This window comes from Pteropus medius, unplaced genomic scaffold, assembly GCF_902729225.1.
Source record: "Pteropus medius unplaced genomic scaffold, Ma_sr-lr_union100, whole genome shotgun sequence".
Taxonomy (NCBI): domain Eukaryota; kingdom Metazoa; phylum Chordata; class Mammalia; order Chiroptera; family Pteropodidae; genus Pteropus; species Pteropus medius.
In genome coordinates, this window is record NW_024350319.1 from 21,909,286 (window position 1) to 21,935,548 (window position 26,263).

General features: G+C 32.9%; 1 protein-coding gene across 6 annotated transcripts in view; it reads right to left on the minus strand.

Moving 5' to 3' along the window:
- Positions 1-26,263, minus strand: part of EVI5 (ecotropic viral integration site 5) — a 183,586-nt gene that overhangs the window by 59,984 nt on the left and 97,339 nt on the right. For all 6 annotated transcript variants that reach the window (XM_039838847.1, XM_039838844.1, XM_039838848.1 and 3 more), the window contains 4 exons: positions 14,297-14,431; positions 11,676-11,816; positions 10,602-10,760; positions 4,950-5,096 (listed from right to left, as the gene is read on the minus strand). In XM_039838847.1, the coding sequence (XP_039694781.1) occupies positions 4,950-5,096; positions 10,602-10,760; positions 11,676-11,816; positions 14,297-14,431 (582 nt within the window). The remainder of the gene's footprint in view (positions 1-4,949; positions 5,097-10,601; positions 10,761-11,675; positions 11,817-14,296; positions 14,432-26,263) is intronic.

A 26,263-nucleotide genomic window follows, 5' to 3' on the forward strand; every position in this document is an offset into this window, starting at 1 on the left:
TCCTCAAATCTTGAGATAACGTTCCAGGTCCCTATACTGGTGTCTAAGACGCTGTATGATTTGGATCCAGGTTCATGTCTTACCAGTATTCTTTTCCAGGCTCACCTCCAGCTAGAATGAACTTCTTTTAGTTCAAACGACATGTTCTTTTTCACTTCTAATCTTCACAAAAGCTATTCCCTTTACCTACTGAACTCTCTGTTACCTTTCCTTGACTAACTCCTACATATCCTTAAGAACCACTTAGCTAAGCTGCTCCTGAATTTGAACCACAGAGACTCTGAGATATTAGTGCTTATTAGTTTTAGAGGTGATGTGTTAAATAGCAATAGATAACTAATACATTTATAATCTACTAATTATATATAAAATTAGTTACCATTGTATAAAAAATTTTATTAAGTACAAAACCAAAAATATAGGCATCAATTTCCCCCTAATATTGTCCCCCTCAAATCTAATCATCAAGTCTTATCGTTCTCTAGAAAAATAGATCTTGAATTGACATATTTCTCTTTAGCTCCACTGCCAATTCCTGAGACCAAAGCTAGCATCTCTATCCTCAAATCTCTCTCCCATTCCACCTTAAATCCATTTCCACACACAGTGGCATCTAGTCCTTTAAAAAAAAGTAATTACAGTAATTGCTAAAGCAACATCCCCTAATAAATGCTAGAATTAGTTGCTGAAACTTTAAGGATATTTGCACAGCCTCAAAACAGTTCCCACTGAATATATAATTATTGTGGTATTTTTAAAATACATCCACAAATCCTTTGAGACTCTTTCCTTCAGGAGTTGTAGCTTAATGCTCACCTTGAACCATGGACTGGACTTAATGTCTCGCTTGCAATGAACAGAGTCTGAGAGGAAAGCACTTTGCAATGGAGAAAGCTGGCAGACACCAACTTAATCAAATGACAAGGTTAACAGCACTAGAAGTAATATATATCAATACAATATGCCTCGTGATATGATATGCTGAGAAAGACAATTCATCTCTGTATTCTTTCCTAAAATACCTTGGTCTAAGCATGAGAAAACATCAGATGATCCCAAATTACAAGATATTCTACAAAAAATACCTGACTAGTATTCTTCAATAGTCAATGTAATGAAAGATAAGAAAACACTGAGAAGCTGTTACAAATCAGAGAAGATTGAGACACAATGGGGGAAATGTGAATAAAGTCTGTAGTTTAGTGATAACATTGAACCAATGTTCATTTCTTACTACTGATAAATGTACTATGGTTATGTAAGATGTTAAAATTAGGAGGAGCTAATTAGAGTGTATATGGGGATTCTCTATACTACTTTTGCCACTTTTCTTTAAACATAAAATTATTTCAAAATCAAAAGTAAGAAAATCTGAAGCAAATACAGTAAAACAGAAAAAAAAAATATGTTGCTTTCCCACTTAAAACCTTTCATTGGCTTCCCATAGTACTTTTAAGTGAAACCCAAACTTGTTACCATGGGCTATAAAAATTTACATGGCAGTAAGAAGTGGAGTCCCAGCCTACCTCTCTGGCTTTAATTTATTAAGCCTTTCATTATACACAAGACTCAGCAACCAAGGTCTTTCCTACTTTTTGGTCTTGAACTCTGTGACCCTTTTCATGCAGGGATTGTCCCATGGCTCTCCACAAGGCTGATTCTTACTCTTCAGGTCCTAGCTCTGAAACCATCTTCTGGCACTCAATCTTTATTACCACTTCCCCTTAACTCCCATTGTACAGTATACCATTAGTAATAATCTTATCTATTTTTTACTTATTGTCTCACTAAACATTATGCTCACCTTCTTCACTACTGTATCCACAGTGCCTACGAGAATAACTGACAAAGAGAAGACACCCAAATATTTGATAAATATATAGGTAGATGCCATCATTATTTGAAGCCTCCAATCTTACCTCCTCCTCATCTCTTTGAGAATCACTGTCCTAGAATACGTAAATTACACCTATTTAAAATGAAAAGATTTGTCTACACGCTTTGTATGTAACACAATGAAGAAAAAGAAACTATCATGCCTACTGGTCAAAGTACAAAATGGTACAATCCTAAGGAGGATAATTTGACAAAATCTATGAAAAGCAAAAATGTTACTTATCCTTTGTCCAAACAATAAAATTTATAGGAATCTATCCCATAGAAAGTGTAGATATACTTCTATACATCTGAAATTATATGTGTGCAATGTGATTCACTATACTCTGCTTGTAGTAGCAAAACTGGGAACAGCCTACTTGCCCATGAACAAGGGCCCAGTTAAGTATCCTATAGTACATCCACGCAAAAGAAAACAGTGTACCTTAAAACTAATGAGAGGACTCTTTAAGGACTGATATTTAAGATTCTATAAAACATACGACAAAAACAAAAAGCAAAACATATAGTATGCTTTCACATAAGAAAGTAAGAAGAAAAATTACGCACTTTTATTTGTTAGTATTTGCCTAAAAGAAATTCTAAAAGGACATATCAGAAAATAATAAAAGCATTACCTGAAAAAAAAATAAAAGAAAGGGTATGTGGTAGGGCCAGGAAGGGAATGAGATAGAAGGGAACAGGGGTGTTATAATATTATAATTATAGTAAATGCTTTGATTGATTTTCCTCACTTAACATTATTTATTACACAATTTCACAAGTTTGTATAGAAATTAATATAACTTTTCTCATGAATATATATGTGTATGTGTATATATATATACATATATATATACACACACACAGAGAGAAAGAGAGAGCAAGAGAGAGAGAGAGACAGACAGACAGACAGACAGAACTAGAGAATATAAAATATTTCTCTAATCTTCAAATTTAGATTTATGTAGAAAATCCCACAATCTCATTCCTAAAGTCTTGGGAGCCAGGTGTGTTATGGAATGTCAAATTTTTTAGATTTTAGAAAAGTAATAAGGTGTATAAACCATATATTAGTCTTTTTCAGTGGGATCTCAGGCAGCATCCATAATGAAACTGTATATTTTGATGCTCAACACAATGAAGCAGTTAAGTATAAATACCCATACAAGTGGGCTAAATAAAAATAATAAATGGCCATATATCAATTCAAATCAGGTTTTGCTTCCAGATGAATTTGGACCATCAACTTGTACTATTTCATCTTTAAGTGAGATATTCAAATTCAGTTACAGAGGGAAAATAAAGTTAATAGTAGAACAGCATCCTAACATTTAATATAAATGAAAAATAAAATGAACTTTAATAATTACTTATCAACAAATCTTAAGCTATAGTTATATAAAACTAAATGAAAATGAATCAGAGTTACTTAATGGAAGGGCTAACTTCCTTGAAAGTTAAGTTAGTTCCTGAATTATTGCAATGTAACAAGGTAAAATAAATACAATTAATCAGAATGTACCAGGTGATAGAGTGACAATACACTGGTCATTTTTAAAATCTGCAAAAGCATTATAAAAAATTGAATAAATCAATATACAGCTTAAACACAGGGGAGATATGAGTCAGCATCTGTAATATACTTCATAACTGTATTAATAAACAATTAAAAAATCTTTTAAATCTCAAAACAGTTCTTTAAATTCTCTAAAATTTTGAATCTGAGCCCATTGCTTAGATAAATTCAAAGAGAACAATTATTTTCATCAGTAAACTCTCCAAATATTTATTTCCCAAGAACACTTTACCTTGATTTAAAGGTGCTAAGGCATTTGAGGAGCAACATTAAATCCAGTAACAGTATTTTAAGGAAAAGTTAGACCAAAAATGAAAAAAGATTAAATTTAGTTCTCTATTAAATATAAGTCAGTACAGACATTATAGCATAATAAAAAGTCAGATATTAGTACAACAAATCAAACTGCTATGACTTCATGCCACATCATTTTATTTCTAAATTAGTTTAGTCATATCCTTCAAGAAGAGCTCCTCCTAAGTTAGCATGAAGTTCAGCACTGCCTACAGATTTCTGTCTGTGTAAATTGTAACAGCCATGCATATTTATTAGGATGTAATTTCATCTGTGGATTTCAGTGACACTGATAAACCACTCAAGCTTCACTCTTGGTTTTTAATGACACCAGAAGAAGTTGATGGAATTACAGCTTTATATGTGCCATTGAAAGTCTTATTTCTTATCACAGAATAATAAGGCTGAAATCCTTAAAGGGCATCATTCTTACTATCTCACCAAGGAAAGATGGATGTTTAGTTTATTTTTAAAATCCCATAACTTGTCTTCAGAAATCCATTCTAACTCTCAGACCACAGTCATCTCTTTAGTTATTTCACACACATACCCCGTCTCTTTCCACCCCACTTCCATCCCCCCTCTCTCTCACCACTGTTAATACTGTAAATTTATTTGAGAAAAAATGTACTTGCATTCAAATAATTTTTCATACTTTATGAATCCAAATACTTCATAAAAAAAGGAAAACTGATTAAAATAATGGGAAATGTATAAAATTTTCTCAACCCACTGGTACACATACACTTCTTTAGCTCTCTTCTCTATTCTGAAAACACATGTCAATATGATTGCGAACTAGTCACTATAAGGTACTTAACAAAGCGGAGGTGCCCCAACCTCTTTAAAATACTTATCTTTTTTGGTTGAGACATTAAAAGCTTCTGTTTTAAAGGACTACAGGTCAAAAGAAAATCTGTAAAGCAATACAAGTTTTTAACCAGTTAGTTAACTTAATTTCCTGCACTGGCATTTAACCGAGTAGTTGAAAATGAGGTTTCCTGCCCGAAATCCACCTCAGAGAAAGATGAGCTAACCTGGTCTGAAACCAAGTTCAAGAAAATCAAGTTCAAGAAAAGTGGGAAACAAAACTAGCATCTTTTGGCTTTATTTGGTTTTAAGATAATGTAATCAATGATGAGACAGTACAAAAAAAGGCATTTTATATTGACAAAAAAACCTAGCTAGTTGATTTATTTACCTTACATTCAATCTCTGCTTGTCTGCGCTTTGCCTCGCTTAATTGAGTAAGCAGTCCTTTGTTCTGCGCAGAAAGATACTGCACCTTTTCCTGTAGACTGATCACCTCTTGTTCTGCTCTTCGAAGATGGTTACTGTTGATCTGGTTCTAATAATTAAAAATATAAATACTCAGATTATATAGAGAAAAGGCCTGAAAAAAATTTCTATTTCTACCTACCCATTTCATGCCTATGCAACATTATAAAAATTGCTGTTATTATTAGTTATAGGTCAGTTTTATTCAACAAATAGTTAAAGACTTAAAAAAAATTATAAAGTTGCTTTTAAAATCAAATCACCCAAAAGAATACAAAAGGTCTATATCAGAAACTCCCATTATAGTTCAATTTACCATTTATACAATAAATATCTGTAAACTATAAGAGTGCTTACATAAAACTTAAAAGTATTAAATCTCTGAAATAAGCAATGTGGTACAAAGTGGGCAGATACAGGAAGATGATGAATTTAGCTCCTCTTTCCAATTCCCAAAATAAAGCACAGATTGACTAAAGGTACCATCACCATTTACTGATGTCAGGAAATGTTTCATGTACATATCTACCTTCCTCCAATGCACAGCAGAGTCTATTTTTATGGAGCATGGACTGATTTTGAATTCTGGCTTGTTATTGGGTGATTAAGCAAATTAGTTAATATCTCTGAGTATTTATTTCCTCATTTGAAAAATGTATAAAAAATACTACTTATTTCTCATTTGGTGGTCTTCAGAATTAAATAATACACGTAACAAGCTTAATGTATAGTAAGAACTCAATAAATGCTAGCTGCTTAGTGTATTATAAGGCATGCTAAATAAAACACATACACATATTCCCTGAAATGACTGACTTGAGGTCAGTCTATATTACTCTTTTCTTTTTCATTTTTTAATCAATGAATACTGTCTGTCTACAAAATTAAGAGCACCTTAGTACTGTACTCAAAATGTCTACGAGTCTTTCTACTGTCTTGCCTCCTACCACTAAAACAAATAATTACACTTCAGAGGTACATACCTTAAATATAAGCTGCAAAGAATTCCCACAGATAAAACTCCTTCCTGCACCCCTGAATACAATTCCATGATCCAAAATCACAAAACAATCATACATAAACAAAACCCAAGAAATGACTACGAGTGAGGAACAGGAGACCAAAAGAGAGCAAGAATAGATTTGTAAGAACTCTAGATAATAAAATCACAGAGACTTAATATAAGTTTATGTTTAAAATTATTAGACATAAACAGAGGATCCAGGGATACAATGTAGCCTGATCGAGACTATATCAGAACAATAGGGCAGAGGTGTTCTCTGTCCCTCCAACTTCCTGTAACAGGTAACAGTGGAATACTGCTGGAGACCGAACCTCTTTGAAGTGTTGTACAAAGGAAAGACCTGCAGACATTGAGAAAACCCTTTGGCAAACCAGCCCCCAATCTAAAAATAAGATACTGCTAGAGGAATTTGAAGCCTGTGGTACAATGAGGTAACCACAGAAACGACAAACCTCAAACCCAGCTCAGCTCCTGACCATATTAACTCAAATCCCCCACATTAACATGCTAGCAGAAGAAAAGGTGTGCCCATTTCCAGGCATAAAAAATATTTATCTTAGTTTACTGTCCTACACAAGATATCCAGTTTTCACAAAAAAATTACAAAGCATAGGAAAAGGTAAGAAAAACAAAACACTGCACCAAGAGACAAAGCAATCAACAGAACGAGCCTCATATATGACAGATGTTGAAATTATCTCATAGGGAATTTAAAATAACTGTGATTAATATGCTAAAAGCTCTAAGGAAAAGGTGAAAAACATGCAAGATTAGATAGGTAATAATATCAGCAGAGAAATGAAAACTATAAGAATAGAAGTGTTAGAAATGATCAACACAGTAATTGATGTGAAGAATACCATTAATAGTTCACCAGACAATCCACCAAGTAGAAGAAAGAATCAGTAACTTAATTATCAGTTGACAAAAATATTTCAGGCAATAGAAACTGAAATACAAAGAGAAAAAAATAATGAGCAGAGGGTAGGGGAGTACAGAGCATCCAAGAGTTGCTGGACATTAAACAATCAAACGTACATGTAACTGAAATCCTCAAAAAAGACAGTTTGAAACAAAAGAAATATTTGGAGAAATAAGGATCAAAAGTTTTCTAAATTTCATGGCAGACACAAATCCCCAGGTCCAAGAAGCTCAGAGGAAAAAAAAACAAAAACAAAAACACTCAAGTCATATCATATTTCCTTAAAGATACTATCCATTCCATCTAACTTTTCAAATTTCAAATTTATCACTTAAAGTTGTTCCAAGAATATTTTTTTAAAGTATTTTCACTGGATCTCTATTTATGTCCCTTTTTATTCCTAAGAGAATTTCTTTGCATCTTCTTTATTTTCTTGAAGTCTTGTAGAAATTTGCTTTATTTTACCAAACCAGACTCAAGAAGACACAGGAAACTTGAAAAGATTTATACCTCTTGAACAATTAGGACCAATAGTTACTATTCTCACAAAAGAAGACTGTTTAAAGAAATAAATTGCAGTACATATTCATGCGATGAGTAATTCCAATCTCACAATAAAATTTCTGAGAACAGAAAAAGATAAAATACAACCCAACTCATTCACTAAGCTTACTATAACCTTGGTACTAAAGCCAGGTAAGAATCTCCCCAAGAAGGAAAGTTATAGTACAATCTAACTTAAGTACGAAAAATCTGAAGTATTAAAAACCTGAATCCAGCAATGGGAATGTGTTGTATATGTCTCTGTGTATGTGTTCTATGTCACAAATTTGTTTGCTTTTTAGCACTTTAATAACTGTACCTCAATATAACTGTTCTCCTTTGCAATCTTATGTATTTCATTTTTAAATTAAATTTATTGGGGTGACATTGGTTAATAAAATTATATAGGTTTCAAGTGTACAATTCAATAATACATCATCTGTATATTGCATTATGTGTTCACTGCCCAAAGTCAAATCTTCTGTCACCATACATTTGACCCTTTTCCCTCTGGTAACCACTAAACTGTTGTCTGTGTCTATGAGTTTTTGTTTATTTGTTTGCCTTGTTTGTTTGTTGCTTTCAGTTTTATATTCCCACATATGAGTGAAATCATATGGTTCTCAACTTTTGCTGTTGAGAATGGCAGTATTTCATCTTCTAAGGCTTAGTAATAGTTCATTGTATATATGTACCACATCTTCTTTATCCCATTATTTATCGAAGAACACTTCGTTTATTTCCATGTCTTGGCCACTATGAATAATGCCGCATATATCTTTACTGATAAGTGTTTTCAAATACATTGGGTAGATACCCCGAAGAGAGATTGCTGGTTAATATGGTAATTCTATTATTTTTTTGAGGAACCTCCATACTGTTTTCCGTAGTGGCTGTAACCAATTTACCTTCCCACCAGCAGTGTATGAGGGTTCCTTTTTCTCCCACAACCTCTCCAACACTTGTTATTGCCTTGGTGATAACAGCCATTCTTACAGATGTAAGTTGGTATCTCACAGTGGTTTTGATTTGCATTTCCCTAATAGCTAATGAAGCTGAGCATCTTTTCATATGCCTGCTGGCTGTCTGTATGTCTTTTTAGAAGAAGTGTATTTTAATTTATGCATTAAAAACATTACTTTGAGAAGGGGTAAAAACATTATTTTGAGAAGGGGTCCACAGGCTACAGACTGCCAAAGGGGTTCTTGGCACAGAAAATTTTTTTTTAAAAAAACTGTACTGAAGAAACTCTTAGAAACATACTAAAGGAACCAAGTGCAAGAATACTCAGAGCAGCACTATTTATAATAGCAAATATTGGTACAAAGAGGAATGCGGCTCAATAAACTGAAGTATACTCCCTAGGTGGACTTTTTTACAAGTCACTAAAAATGAAGGAACTGGAGTGTATGTATTCAAGGACACATCTTAATCTATGTGTTGGATACATGGGTGTTTGATATATAAAACTCTTTTGATGACTAATATAGCATTACCATTACACAACACTGTTTTTAGTTATTTTTCTATTTTGCAATGAGAAAACTTCATGGATCATCCTCAGTTCAAGCACTGGCACTTAGGAACAATTCTTTTTCCAGCAAAATCCATCCAAAATCACACTCATTAGGCACAATTCAAAATACAAATTCCTCAGAAAGCCTTCCCCTAAACCACCTCATTGGAATTAACTTTTTCCTCCTAGTCCTCATAGTAATTTCTAACTCTCTAATTACTAGATTTCTGAATTATATATTTTCTAGTTTATCAATATAACTGACATACAGCACTGCATAAGTCTAAGGTGTACAGTATAATGATATGACTTACATATATTGTAAAATGCTTATCACAATAAATTTAGTCAACGTCCATCAACTCATATGGTGAATTATATTTAATATAGTTTATGAATAGCCTGATTCCTCAACTATAAGATTTTTGAAGGTTGGACAGTACTTTGTATTCACAAGTTCTCAAAATCACGTTTGTTGATTTGATTCATTCACCTACACCCACTCTGAAATAAATCCTGAACGTGGCTTAAAAGCCGTGTTTGCATCTTTAATATCTATACTGAGATAAAATTTGATTATAAAAATAAAACTTCCCATTATAAAAGCTAGATTTCTACTTGTCATTATCTTACTATTATTTTTAATTATTAGAAAATAACTTTGAACAACATAAAACAAAGTATTTCTATTCTAAAGTATTTACATATTCATTTTATCACGTTTAAGTTGGAATGATCGGTTTTTGCATGTAGGTATACAGAACAATACATGAGTTAACTATGCCCCCTACTGACTGAATAAGTATTGTGAAAATGAACTAACATTACAGAGAAGGGAGAAAACAGTCTACACAAATGTATAATAACCAAATGTACCAAATGTACTGTTATACTGCAAACGGATTTCATATAAAGGACTTTTAAGATCTTAAATCAAGTATATTTAAGATAGGGTTTATTAGGGATAGGGGAACTTGAGAAGAAGGAAGTATAATTTTGGAATTGACTGCTCAGTCACCACATTACACAACTTTAGGAAGCATCGTTCACATTATATTCTACATCAGTGATTCTCAAGTGGGGCAATTTTGCCCCTCCCAAGGGACATCTGGTAATGTGTGGAGACACTTTTGGTCATCACAACGTGGGGTAGGGAAAAGGGAGACACATGGTGCTACTGGCATCTAGTAGGTAGAGACCAGAGATGCTGCTAAAAATCTTAAAATGCAAAGGCCAGTCCCTACAATAGAGATTTATCTGGTCCAAAATGTCAACAGTGTTTAGGTGGAGGAATTTTGCTATATAAGAATATTCTCTCCCAAATTGTACAACAGGCAACAAAGTTAAATGGAGTTTTGTGACTTGCCTACATTTTGTTGAATGGGTCAAAGACATTAAATATCTGATATCAAAGAACACAAATTTTAGCCCTTTTTATTTGGGCTAGAAAACTGCAATCTAGACAGTTTCATATATACACCTTTTAGCTCTAGTCTAGGGATGATACATCTGTGCATAAACATTTGGTCTGCTCAAGGTATTTTTAAAGTTATTGGGCTTTCTATCATACCTGTGTTTCCATTTCCATCATCCTTTGTTTTATTTCTCTTATTTCTGCCTGTGTTTCAGCTTCTCTAAGACGAATGGTCATCAGTTCATCTTGTAACTCATTCACAGCATTTTTCTTAGGTGGATCTTTCCATCTCCCAGAAGTACGAGCTAAGTGGCGCTAAAACAAAAAATTATATTGCAACAAATATTGTCAGTATCAAAATAAGAGCTAACATTACTGAGCAATTATTTCAGGCCCAGGACTATGAGAGGTTTTCACATTATTTTTAATAAAGTCGTAAGGAAACGGAAAAAATGGAACTATTCATGAATTAAGGAGGCAATATTAGAAATTAAGAGTAGTCTCAAAATATCTGCGATGAAGGTTCAGTTTTGTTTCTTTTTAATTTCCACTTTAGTGCTGCCTGTAATTTATATCCTAGTGTTGGTCATCAGTTACTTTTGGGGGAAAAAAAAGCCACAGCAATGTCAAGAACTAATTTCAGTCTTTGCTAGACCGATCACCTACCCCAAATCCACACCGAGATCATTATGCCATGTAGTTTTTGTTTTCTTCCCTCTCTCTCTTCTGTCTTATAGATTTTGGTTGTTTGTTCTCTGCCTCGTATGTAAGTAAATTTGTTGGCATATAACTAGCAAAATGTCTGATTTATTTTATGAGATAATTAGTTTTCAAAACAAATTACAAAGTTATAGAAAAATTTATATTAGTGTTAGCCTTCTGATATTTCACATTGAAAAATAGATATCAAAAAAAGAAATATATACTATATACAAGATTATTTTCTTATAGTTTTTTGGAAAAAGTTATATAAATTACAATGGTATAACAACAACAAAAAATATAACTTGATCTCTGTTTTATCTTTCCTTTAATTATAAGAGTTAAACAAGGTAGAAACAGCTTAAAGGTACTTTCAATTTATAAACACTCTCAATTTTGTACATTAAACAGGTTTTCTCATTTTAAATTTATATCCTAGTGTTGGTCATCAGTTACTTCAAACTCATACAAACTGGATATTCAGGTTTGACACTCTTTTTAAAAATCACATAAAATATATTGATATACCTGCCAGTGTTCCTCTAAATCCCTGACTTGTTGTCTAAGTTCTTTCACACCCATAATAGCTTCTGCTTCTCTCAGTTTCACGGCAATGAGTTCTTCTTGAAGCCTTGCAATGTTATTCTCATCAGGAAAGGAGTTGTTTCTCTAAAGCAAGAGAAAATTTAATTTGGGATTTTAAAATTTAAACAATGAAATACAGCATATATAAATAAGAGTTATTTTGTTCTATATGTAATTATACTTAATTTTATACAGTTTTATTGAGATATAATTCACAAACCATAAAACTTACCCTTTTAATGTACACTAGTCAGTAGTTTTTAAGGTTTTTCACAGGGTTGCGCAACCATCATCACAATTTAATTTCAGAATATTTTAATACCCCCAAAAGAAACCCTATTGCCATTACTAGTCACTCAACATTTACCCTTCTCTCAGCCCCTGGACACTCCTAATCTACTTTCCATCTCTATGGAGTTGCCTATTCTGGACATTTCATATAAATGGAATCATACAATACGTGGTCTTTTATGACTAGCTTCTTTCACTTAGCATGCTTTCAAGGTTCATCCCTTTTGATAGCAAATAACATTGTATTATACAGATATACCACATTTTATTTATTATCAGTTGACAGAAATTTGGGTTGTTTCTACTTTTTGGTTATTATGAATAATGCTGCTACGAATATTTGAGTAAAAGTTTTTGTGTAGACATATGTTTTTAATTCTCTTGAGTCTATACCAAGGAGAACTGCTGAATCAGATGGCAATTCTCATTTAACTTTTAAGATACTGTCAAACTTTTCCAAAGCAGCTGTACTCTTCTACATGCCCCCCAGGAATGTGTGAGGGTAATTGTACTTTATTTTGAGAATACAGAAGGTCTATTTGTTTAAAAGAATACTAAATCAGTGTTATAGAGCAACAGGATTAAAAATGTTTTTCAACATGCAATAAACTTACTAACCTCTGAATAGGACTCCAAATGAAACATAAACATCATTTACATTTTTAAAATTTATGGAAAAGAATGGTCTAAAATCTGTTTTCTTGTATTTTCTCATCATGTCGCTTTGGAAAGGGGTATAAAATCTCAGTATATTAGTCAATATTTATATCAATAGTCATTAAATTAACACCAAGATGATCTAAATATTTGTTTCAAGGGTATAAGATTAGATTACTCTCCTACCATACTGAAAGACTCACCTTAGGATATAGGGTAGTCCTGTATTAAACTGCTCTGGGGAGTGACCAAGAGATCCTAAATTAGGCCCCAGTTCAAAAAAAAAAAAAAAATGTTCCTTAGATAAACAGATACTACTGAAATATGAAGGTCTGAATCTATGAAATTTTCTATCTATAAAATAATTCATGGTGGACATGACAATTTTAGCCAACAGAGATGATGGAATAAAGGATATTCTTGCCAACTACACATTTTTATGATGGACTTTATTTTCTCAATTGAAAACAAGAAATTGACTGCATCTGCATAAAAAGAGAATCCTGCATGAAGAAATTAACCATAGATAGCATGAAACCTTTCAATTTCCTTTCTACTCTATACCATGAATACCAACAAAGCTACTTAAGAAATCCATTTTAAATTGGACCCAAGGGCATTTCTTTGTACTAAATATTCAAAATGGAGAGATCCAGATTCCTATCTAAATCACAGAGCCCAGAATACTCCTAAGTTAGAGACCAAATTTTCTGTATGCATTTCTCACAGCATTTTTGTAGGCTTTTTTTTGGACAAATAGAATAAATTTTCCAAAAATAATATAAAAATAGCAAGCAGATTTCTAGCAAAATTATTCCACTACTGATAAGAGTTGCGCCCTGTTCTATTTCATTAAGAAATAGTTAAGAATAACTTGTGTCTGTCATGTCCATTATTTATGAATCTTTGATTCAATAGCTAGATACTACCCATCGGTAAAAGGAACAAACTCAACATAGAGCCTAAGCCCTCAATGATTTTATAGATGAGAAAACAGATTCAGAGTTGATCCAGAACAGACTCTCAAGTCTGACGGTTACAAGAAACCTAAAAATGTTTCTATTTCTACTACTTATTCAATCCTTAAAGTTCTTTAGTAACCTTGAAAAGAGGTAAATTAGCTTCTGTAAAATACCTCAGGCTAAGATCTTCCTGTATATCCTGAGGTGGCTTATTGTGCCATGGAAAGTCGCAAGTTACACTCACATGAAATTTTCCCTGAAATGTTTATGTATTATATCTGACTTCTTACAGATGAAGATATTACAATAGTTAATTTCTATTCCCTAAGCGTCTCTTTTCCGACATTTAAATATTATTTAATTTCTATCCCCTAAGCGTCTCTTTTCCGACATTTAAATATTATTTATCCTGGTTGTTTTCCTCTAAAAGAATTCTAACCTCCATTTTACCCTAAAATACAGGACTCAAAGTAGTATGGCAACAGCAAAGAACAATTAGGAATATTTTGTTTCCCTTTCCTCTTAGTAACTAATATGTAAGGTTTCTAATGTGTAAAAACACAAAGTCCAATTTAACTGCTCAGTAAGTACTTAACAAATATCTACCACATATTTCCTCTAATTTGGGAGTAACGGCATTTATGTTGTTCTCACCTTTTCTATATCCAGGACCTTATCTTGCATCTCCTTTAGTGCACACTGAGACTCAGCTTCACTCAAACGAGCTTGGACCAATTCCTTCTCTAACTGTAGCACAAAGTCTTCACTGTAGTTGGAACTGCATTTATGCTACAAATTACAGACATATACTGAAACTTCACAAAGTATGAACATGTATATACAATTAAAATAAATGCAATTATACAATACAGTTAAGGGCAACCAAATAGTGAAAGTTTTATTTACCCAATGTTTTCAGCATAGCTCCTCCAATTAACTTTCCGATGAATAAAAAAGTCCACATTTGGCATATAAAGATGATCACATTATTAGGTATTGGTAACTAGTTATTACACTAAATAAATGTAATTTATAGAAGATATATATCTCTTATCTTTCTATCCATCCAGATACTAAGAATTTGTTCTGACTCTTTAGACCTGTACTGCACAACAGCATAGCCACTGGCCACATGTTGCTACCAAGCACTTGAAATGTGACTAGGCCAAACTGAGAAAGGTTTTAAGTGCAAATACAAACTGGATTTTGAAAATATGAAATACAAAAGGCAAACTATCTCATTAATAATTTTTATATTGATTACCTGTTCAAACAATATTTTGAATACACTTAATTAAACAGTACTATCATAGACTACAAAAGACAGGTATGCATTTACTGAAAATTCTATTTTAATCTAATAGAAATAAAAGCAAGGGATCCACAATGTGAACCATCCTAAATTCCAGGCAGAACAAAAATGTATTTTCTTATAGAAATATAGATCTCTATAAAGATATGCATGAAAATGATTGCTGGAAGCAGAGAAAACTGCAGATGCTGCATAAAGAAATTAACCATGAAAGAATGAAATCTTTCCATTTCCTTTCCTACTCTATAATGTGAATTCAATGCAGCCACTTAAGAAATTTCTTTTTAAACCAGTTTCTATACAGAAGTTGTTCTTTAAAAGCAAAAAGATATCAATTCACCACTATAAAAAACTTCCTAAAATAATCTATCACTTCACATTTAATTCATGTAGCAAAGTGGCAACTCAAAATTCCAAAGTAGAGTCATAGGGAGCAATCCCCTACTGAAGTAGCATGAGTAAAGAATTTCTTTTACTCTTCAATATATTAGGAACAAAATAGATGTCAAACTAGAATTCTATTAAAAAACCATTAAGTGTTTAATTAAAATATAATTGCCCTAGTTACCCAAAAAAGATGTCATTTTTTTAAATGAACAGTTTACTTAGTAAACAAATGACTTTTTAATTCAATGTATTACACATTATTTCTCCTAGTAATTTTCTGATACTATTAAACCAATATTTCAATACAAGAAGTACATCTGCAACAGGTATATTGCTTTGGCAAAGACTTACCTTACCAAATAGGGAGAAATCACTCTTTTGGAATGACCATATCCAAACTGCAGGTATTGTAATTTTTGTTTAAATGAATCATAGTTATTTTTGAATAATACTAGGTTTTTGTTTGTTTGTTTGTTTTGTTTTGTTGCCCTAATCTAAATACCTGACAACTGTAGTTCAGGTTTGTTTGCCAAGACTCTATATTAGGAGATCCCCAGGAATACATTAAACCCAAATGGCCCATATAAGAATAGACTCATTGATCTGGGATAAACCAATTGATCCAACTAAGCACAAAAAACTACTAATAGTGGGAAATTTTTTTTTTCAATAAAATTTACAAAACTTCTAGTTGTCCTCTGTTGTTAAAGGAACAAATTCTAAATTCCATAGTTTATACATGTTATTTCCCCTTTCATACTTCCCATTTGTTCCTCAACCCACTGCAAACTAGCTTTAGTCCTCATCTCTTGATAAAACTGCTCTAATCACTAACAATATCAATACCTTGCAACAACATAAAAACTCAATGAAAGCCCTTTCTTTCAGCTCTTACCTTCACTAGACAGTCAACTGACTACTCTTACTTAAAACTTTCTCCTCCCTCAGATCTTGGGATGTTACTCTTCCATGGTTCTCTTGCCTATCTTCTCTGTCTCCTCTGCCAGTTCTACTTGATAGGTATCGATGTCTGTCTCTGTGTGTGTATCAATCAGTAGACCCCAGGGTTTCAATATTGTTTGTTTTCTCTCAATTTTTCTGTTAGTTTTCTCACTATGTGATTTCATCCACTGTCTATATAGTCTGTATGTTTAGGCAGTTTCACTGTCTATATGTAACAGGTATTGTCTATATATAGTCTACACAGGCAATAGATGAAATCACCAAGGAAGCATCTATAAAATAGCAAAAAGGGGAAAGTAGAAGGAAAGAGGGACAGGAAGAGGGATAGAAAACATACAGTAATGGAACTCCGGGAACAACAGATGATAGACAATATAGACAGAGTGATGACTCTCAAGTTCATATTTCCAGCCCAGATCTTTTTATTAAGCTACAGATCCTATTCACAACTTCCTAATGGTTTTCTGCAGCTGGTTAACCTCATATCCATCTCACATTCAACATGTTAAAACTGAACTCCCCATCTTTTCCTGCTAACACATTTACTATTCTGCAAAGGATCCGACCATCTACCATATGACCAAGTCAAAACTTCCCCTCTTCTATTCAACTCACACCATTTAATCACAAAACCTTGGTAATTTTTCTTCCAAATATTTTGATATTGTCTATTCCTCTCCATCTTTATTGTCTTTGTTTCTATTCATGCCTTCCTCTTTCTTTGGACTATTGAAATAGTCCTATATATATCCCCTCCTATTCATTGTAGCACTTACAGTGAGTATTATTTAATATTTTATGTTACCTTCACATTGAGTTGTAATGAATAAGGCATTTTTACAATTCCTCCACCTGGAACCTACTATTTTGAGCCTGAGGAAGTTTTGATTCTATGTTTATTAATACAGACATGTTACTGAAAATTATGCAAGCCTTGATATACCTTTAAAAGTATTCAGAATGACTCTAACTTCACTAAGCCAATTCCATCCCATTATCAATTTTTCTATACAGCAATTATCCCTGTCCAATTATATTCTTATGCATTTTTATTAGACAAAAAGTATTTTCATTGGAATCAATTCCTAATATTGATATAGGCTCACTAAACAGATTCTGCATTTATTGTTGCAGCCTGGGGAGCTAGAAAAGACTTTATCTTTTGTTTGGCTGGTTGACTGAAACATGGACCAAAAGGTTGCCCATAATGAGTGAATCAGAAATGCTGGACATGCCTTGGTTTTATTTAGAAGGGAAAACTGGTGACAAAGAAATGTGAGGAAGATATATGTAAACGGACTTCTCTGAATGGGCTGAAAATGTGAAGACATTTGTGTCCCATGTGAATGCTCACCAAAGGGTGACTTCAGCAGAAGAGGATTTAAAAAATCAGTTGGATAGTATGATCCATGCTGGAGATACCAGTCAGCCTCTTTCCCCAGCCACTCCTGTTATTGCCCAGTAGGCTTAAAAACAAAGCAGCCATTGTGATAGGGGTGGAGGTTATGCATGGGCTCACCAACATGGACTTTCACTCACCAAGACTATGGCCACTGTTGAGTGTCCAATCTGCCAGCAGCAGAGACCAACACCAAGACCCTGATATGATATCATTCCCTGGGGTGATCAGCCAGCTAGCTACCTGGTAGCAGGTTGATTACACTAGACTGCTTCTATCACGGAAGGGGCAGCATTTTGTTCTTACTAGAATAGACACCTACTGTGGATATGGATTTGCCTTTCCTGCACACAATGTTTCTAACACAACTATTATCCATATACTTACAGAATGCCTTATCTACCAGCATGGTATTGCAAACTGGTCAAAGAACTCACTTCACAGCAAAAGTGCAAAGATGGGCCCGTGCTAGTGGAATTTACTAGTTTTATGTTCCCTAATATCCTGAAGCAATTTGATAGAACAGTGGAATGGCCTTTTGAAGACTCAGTTACAGTGCCTGCAAGGTGGCAATACCTTGCAGGGCTGGAGCAAGGTTCTCCAGAAGTATGAGTATGCTCTGAATCAGCACCCAATATATGGTGCTGTTTCTCCCATAATAAGGATTCATAAAGACAGGCATCAAGAAGTGGAAATAGGAGTGACAGCAATCACTGTTACCCTAGTGACTAATAAGCAAAATATCTGCTTTGAGACTTTATACTCTGCTGTTCTAGAAGTCTTAGTTCCAGAGGGAAGAATGCTTCCACCAACAGACACAACAATGATTTCACTAAACTTAAGTTAAGACTCACCTAGCCACTCTGGGATCCTTATGCCTCTGAAGCAACAGGCAAAGAAGTGAGTTATAGTGCTGGCTGAGGTGACTGATCTTGACTACCAAGGAGAAACTGGACTACTATTCCACAACGGAGATTAGGAAGACTATGTCTGGAATACAGAAAATCCTTGAAGGTGTCTTTTATTATTACCATGCCCCGTGATTAAGGTCAATGAAAAATTGTAACAACCCAATCCAAGAAAAATTACTAAAGGCCCAGACCCTTCAGAAATGAAGGTTTGGGTTACCCCACAAAGTAAAGAACCATGACCAGCTGAGGTACTTGTTGAAGACAAAGTGAATAGAGAGTGAGTACTGGAAGAAGGTCGTCATAAATACTAGCTATGACCATGTGACATGTTACAGAAACGAGAATGGTAATGGTCATGAGTAGTTCCTTTTAATTTTGCTATGAGTATGTTTGTGTATCTCTATCTCTATCTCCTTTCCTCTCTTATTCCTATATGTAATATTAAGATGCATTAACTTTATATCACAGTATAATATAAGTATTAATTTTACATAATAATATTTAAATTACAAGGAGAAAACATCACTCAAAGACTTTACTTCCTTTTCTGGGAAGGTGTTAGTGCATTTCTGGTTGTGTGTAGCATAATTATATATTAGGCAGAATTATGACCTTGCTATTATCTGTAAGTGAAGATGAAGTGTCATTTAAGAAGATATACACATAGGTACCAAATTGACAAGGGTTGGATTTGTGATGGTTAATTTTATGCGTCAACTTGATTAGGCCATGTGGTGCCCAGATTAAACACTACTTCTAGGTGTGTCTATGAGATGGCTCCAGATGACTCAGTAGACTGCCCTGCCCAGTGTGAGTGGGCATTGTTCAACCTGTTAAGTGCCCAAAGAGAACAAAAAGCAGAGGAAGAGAAGATTCGTTTCCTTTCTGCCTGCTTGAGCTGGGACATCAGGCTTCTCCTACTCTTGGACTGGGATTTACAACATCAGTTTCCCCAGCTGTCAGGCCTTTGGACTCAAGACAGGACTTACACCACTGGGTTTTCTAGGTATCCAGATTGCAGACTGTGGATTGTGAGACTTCTCAGCTTTCATAATGGCATATGCCAATTGCTCACAATAAATCTGTATGTGTATATATCCTATTGGTTCTGTTTCTCTGGAGAACCCTAACTCAGGGTAAATTTTACAAATAAGATTAAACTGATTGATTAGAGGTTTTATTGTTGTTGTTTGTTTTCTGGTCCATTTCAAATTTGACCATTAGAGTTTCTGCAATTGAATTCTCTTTCTTCACAATTATTTCTACCATTTTCAATTTTTCCTGCTGAAACTTCTGTAGATTTAAATTCTGTCAGGAAAGTGATACTTGTAAAACTTCTGTCAATATTTAGTCTATTAAAATTTTTACCATATCAATTTTAGTTCTTTGTACATTTTGGTTTTTATTGCTAGCAATCTATGCCATTAGCCATACAAGCTGGTGGAATCATAATAATGAAATAATGTTAATACTAATCCTAATCCCATTGATTGACCACTCACTATGTGGCAGGCATTATTCTAGAGTATAACCCCCTTAAGTCTCAACAACCTTCTCTTATACAAACTGTAGTACAGAGAAGTTAAGTAATTTATTCAAAGACATACAACCACTGAGTGGCAGGACTGGCATTGAAGTGGCAATGTTAAAAGATGCTGCTGTGGACTGTAAACTACCTGTTTTTTTCCCCACAGGGGGAAAAAGTGTTATTTATAAAACAGGTTTCAAAGTTTATGATGATAATAACGATGATGATAGCAGCTAACATCTAGAGTGATTATTATATGCCAGACAACTGCTCAGTGCTTTGTATTCTCATTTAACCTTCACCACAACTTCTTTTAAATTTATTACAGTTGATATACAATATCATATTAGTTTCAGATGTATAACACAGTGATTTGACATTTAAATATCTTACGATGTGATCACCACAGTAAGTCTAGTAACCACCTGTCACCATACAAAGTTACAATATTATTGACTATTTTCCTTATGCTGTACATTACATTCCTGTGACTTTACTAATAAGGTAACTAAAAAGTCTCAGTAAGGTCAAAGAGCAATCAGCAGTTCTGTTAATTAGGAATATGAACTACAGAGCCCATGTTCTTAACATTTAAGCCATATAAGGATTGAAATAATATTTTTAAAAGCCTAATATATTGTCTTTATATGTACTGTTCTAAGAATTAATGATATATTAAAAATCTAAGCATCTAAAAAATTTTAAACATCTCATGCAATATTCTTATAATAAGAAATTCTTAGAAGAGTATATTTCATATTCAAATTAGTAACCTGGACAAATATGCAATTTGTTTTACTAAATGACAACTGTCACACTTATGGCTGATCAGTCAGCAAGGGTCACTCATTTAAAAGTTTATAAAAAATGAATAACTTCCCTACACTTACATCAAGTTCACTTTTGTCAATGAAGCTCTTAATGTTCCTGTGATTACCAGCAATCCCAATCCAATGAAACTGACAGAAAAAAATTTTAGTAGGTGTAGTCTCTGCTTTTCAATCCCATGTGCTTTTCTGGTGTTGCTAAGTTACAAAGGTAAAGCCAGAAAACTCTTGGTAATCTTTCTTGCTTATGTCTTAAGTAAAACAAAAGAATGAATTCTCAGATTCAATGTTTGAAGAATACATGAGTGGTACAATGAAAAGCAATTATTTGTATTTTAAGATGTTTCTTGTATTAAGTTAAAAAAATCCAAATTGGAAGAAAGATTGTCTACACAGATGTATCAAACAGTCTTTGTCTGATAATTATATGTCCTTTTCTGGAGCTCACACATTTCACGAACCTCTGGATTCCTCTCTTTGTAGTATTTATCACAACTTTAATTAATTGCGCAGTTAATTTTTTAAAACCTGTCTCTAGACAGGTTTATCAACTTTGTTGATCGTTTCAAAGAACCAGCTTTTCACGAATTTTGTACTGTTTCAATTTCATTGATTTCTACTTTTTATTACTTCTTCCATCTACTTGCTTTAGATTGAATTTGCGTTTATATGTCTAGTTTCTTAGACACAGAAGCTTAGATTTCTGGTTTGAGACTTATTTTCTTTCCTAATATAAGCATTCAATGCTATAAATTTTCCACTAAGCACTGCTTTATGTGGATCCCACAAATTTTGATAATGTGTCTCCTCTTTCATTTAATTTAGAATGCATTCTAATTTCCTTTGAAATTTTCTCTTTAACTGTAGGTAAAAAAGTGTTGTTTAATTTCCAAATATTTGGGAATTTTCCAGATATCAATTATTAATTTCCAACTGAATGATGTTAGGGTCAAAGATGATATACTGTATGATTTCAATAACTTTAAATTTGTTAATTTTATGGCCCAGAAAATGTTCTATCTTTGTAAATGTCCCACTTAAAAAGTGCACATAAAAATAATATGTATTCTGCTGTTCCTGGGTAGTATTTCATAAATACCAATCATGTCAAGTTGGTTGATAATGATGTACAGGTCTTCTGTAGCCATAATGGTGTGTGGTAAGAGTATTGTTTTTGTTGTTGTTGTTGTTACTGTTGTCGTTTTTTGCATGAGGCTATCTAGTTTTCCGAGCACAATTTGTTGAAAAGATACGTCTTTCCTCCTCAAATGGTTTTGGCACCCTTGTTAAAAAGCAATTGGCCACAGATGTATGAGTTTATTTCTGGACTCTCAATTTCTATTCTATATGTCTTTTCTATTCTACATGTCTATTCTATTCTATATGTCTAAATGAATGGATCAGAAAGAAAACTAGCAAGATCTATATGTCTATCTTCATGGTAGTACCACAGTTGTGATCACTCCAGCTTTGTAGTAAGTTTTCAAATCAGAGTGTGAGCCCTCCAACTCTGTACTTTTTCAAGACTATTTTCAATGTTTAGGGCTTCTTAAAATTCCATGTAAATTTCAGGATCAGCTTTCCCATTTTTGCAAAAGACAGTTAAATTTTGATAGAGCTAACAGAATTGAATCTGTAGATCATATTGGGTAGTGTGACGTGTTAACAATTAAGTCTTCCAATCCATGAACGTGGCATATCTTTCCATTTCTTTACGTCTTCTTTAATTTCTTTCATCGACAGATGAATAGAAAAACTATGACGCATAGTTTTCAGTGTACAAGTCTTTCATCTTATTAGTTAAGTAAATGTATTCCTAGGTACTTTATTTTTTGGATGTTACTGTGAGGGGAACTGTTTTCTTTATTTCCTTTTCCAATTGTTATTGCTACTATATCCTTTGACTTTTAACCTACCGAAGTCTTTAAATATAAAGTGAGTTTCTTATAGACAGGACTTCTTTTTTTTAATCCAATCTTTTAATTCATATGTTTAGAATATTTGCTTTTAATATAATTATTGATATGGCTGAATTAAAACCTACGATTTTGCTAGTTTTCTATTTGATCTATTTATTCATTGTTCTTTTTATATTTTGCTGATTAAATGGTTATTTTTAAATGATTCCATTTTATCTCTACTTTTCTCTATTTACATAACTTTTGAAAAAAAAAATTTTAGTTCCTCTAGGGTTTATAAATATGTATCTTGCTGTTCCTTGAACACCTCAAACTTATTCCTTGATCAAGGCCTTTATAGTAGATGTATGTTCTGTCTGGAATGCTTCTCCCCAGATCTTCAAATGGTTTCTTTCTTCATATAATTCATTCTCTGGTCAAATTTACTTCCTTTCCTCAGGGATGCTCTCCAAAACTATCTTAACTAAAATAGCACTGCACCTACCATTTCACTCTTGCTTTATTTTTTTTTCACAGCCCTTAACAACACCTAAAATTACATTTATTTGTTTAAGATTTTATTTGTTTAAGATTTCACCTAGAACATACAATTTATATAATAGCAAATTTTATTTTTCTTTACTATTGTGCCCTTAGCAAGTAGGACAATACTTTGCACATTATGAATGAATGAGTACATGGCTCCATTATAAGACTGTCACATCAGAGTAATATAATATAGGACTAAGCAAATTACCAAGTACTTATTAAAACTAAACTTGATATCTTGACAATAAGTTACAGAATAGTCAAACTGTTTTCTTTCTCATGACTATGTAATTAACTACTACTCATATTTAGAGAAAAGGGGAAAGAGAAACACTGTAAGAAAAATCTGGGTCAAAAATTAACACTTTAATGTCTATCTGTTATGCTCTTTGCATTGAAAGAACTTTAACGTTAAAAAAAAAAAAAAAAAGACTTGGGAGCCACAGCTCCCAGTCAGGCACGTGATCACAAAGGTAACAACAGACACTCTACAGTTTATTGTGTTGACAGCATTTTTTGGAATAGTGTGTTCTAAGTATGTTTAAGGTAGGGTAGGCTAAGCTATGATGTTCGGTAGGTTAGGTGTATTAAATGCATTTCTGACTTACAATATTTTCAACTTATGATGTATTTATGGGATATAACTCCATCTTAAGTCAAGAAGCATTTGTATTGGCAGTAAAGGGTGGTAGAGGTGGATGATTATATTGGTAATTCAATATTTCCTGCTGGAATACAGATTTGAAACCCTTATTCTGAGAATTTTAAAGAATTCATGAAGTTATATTGCAAGGCTATAATCAAAACCTTTAGCAGATGTTCATTTTCTACCAGGAGTATGCTTAATACTTGCAAAGCAACTTCTCCATTTGTCAAAGTTCCAATGAGTAAAATTTTGTATCCTTGGACCTTAAGCACATTCTGCCCTCTGAAGCAATATCAAAAAAGGCTTACCAATTTTCCATACAATTACTTCTCAAATACTTGAAAATGATTATACCTATGACATTCTTATGTAGTCTCTTTAGTGCAGTCTAAAAATATCCAGGGCTTCTAAAGCCTTTCCTACAATGGCCAGAATGTCATCTGTAAACATTTGACACGAGTTTAGTATTCAAATTAGATACAACACTGTAAAATTTCTGTAAGCTACTTAGAATTGAATTGGATCATTATACTTCTAGGAAGATGGTACTTGAGATTTTGGGGGGATGCTGGGTGGTCATATTACATTACTGGCTAATTCCTGATTTCCTGTCAATTAAAATTTCTATGTCTTTGTTATATAAAGCATCATTAAGATACGTCTTTGAATTTTAAACTTAAGGGCAACGCCATAGATTTATTTCTGTGAAATAATCTTTTATTTTAGTTTGTTATTCTGAATGGCTTGTTTAAATATTTTGGAATCTTGAGTCAACATCCAACGTTAGCTACATTTCTGAAATATTTCATTTATACAATTCTGAAACATACCTCACATATGAAGATTTAAATAACAGATTAAAATACTTGAAGCATAGGTTTAGAAGGATTTCTAACATTTCTCCACTTCAACATGAATAGCCTCCTGATATAGTAAATCACTTATAAAACCACTTAAGTTTACTACTTTCATCTATATTTCTCTACCTTGATTAGAGATCAGGAGAGCATACCAAATAATCTGTAAAACTGAACTTATATCACAGTTTTTATTACAGAAATAAAGTTACTTTGTTATGACTTAAACATAGTAAATTGGCTTTCAGTGAGTAAAAGTTATTTTTCTAATTGTTCATAATTCAGATGTTCTAGGAATTTTTAATGAAGCATCATCAAGGTCAGTGATCCTCTTTTCAGATATCTAACCATTACTAAATGTAAGAACATTATTTGCCCACCCCAAAGCCTTTAGTATGTCATTTTCTAAAATCCTTTAAAGACAATATTGTTTCTATGATCATTTTGCAAATTATTTTAATATCTAGGAATATATACTTTGCTTTGAAATTGAAAATTTAACCAAGGCTCTGTTACTTTCACCTATTTTGTGCATCTCTGCTTTATATGTCTGTTTAACAGTTTATTCCAGTTAAGGAGAATATCTTAGTGAGAAAAAAATGCAAACAAAATTGAAGCAGGGATCTGCTTTCTTCTCGTTCTATCTTAACCCCACAATGTGGGTCTTTCTTGTCCTTGGGAAAAAGCATAAAGATTCTTTTTGTTACACTTAATTTTCAAAAGTTTCAGTTCATTCTGGCCATTTTTGGTTCCTCACTTAACTTTTTCATTATAAATTAACATTCTATATTTTTGATACACACCTAGAGGTCTCGATATTTGAAAAAAGATGCAAAAAAAACCTAACAATTCATGATTCTAAATGTATTATGACTATAACTTATGCTAAATACAAATATAATACTTACTTTCTATCCTTATAACAAAATCACATTGCACTGATAAACTTAGTAATTAAGTTCAATTTAATTCCTAACATGACCCCCAATTCTGCTTTTTCTATTTTTATACTTTGATATTATTAACATTTTATACAAAGGCAGAACAAAATATTTGAGTTCTTATCTTTTTAGTATTCTTTACCACTTTTCTATTCATTTTTCTTAACCATCTCCAATGACGTAATAGGAAAAAATTCACTAATGTTGTTTTTCAATTGCCAATTTTTCCTTTTTATTTTAGTTTTCTCATTTTTGTACCGAAATAATGTTGTTTCTTAATTTTACTGAATAAAAGTAATGTCCACTCTGAAGTCATTCTATTTGCTTCCAGATCCATATAGAGTTCTAGGTTTAATACAACTTTTTTTTGCCTACTCTGTTACAATCCAACTTCTACTTGAAA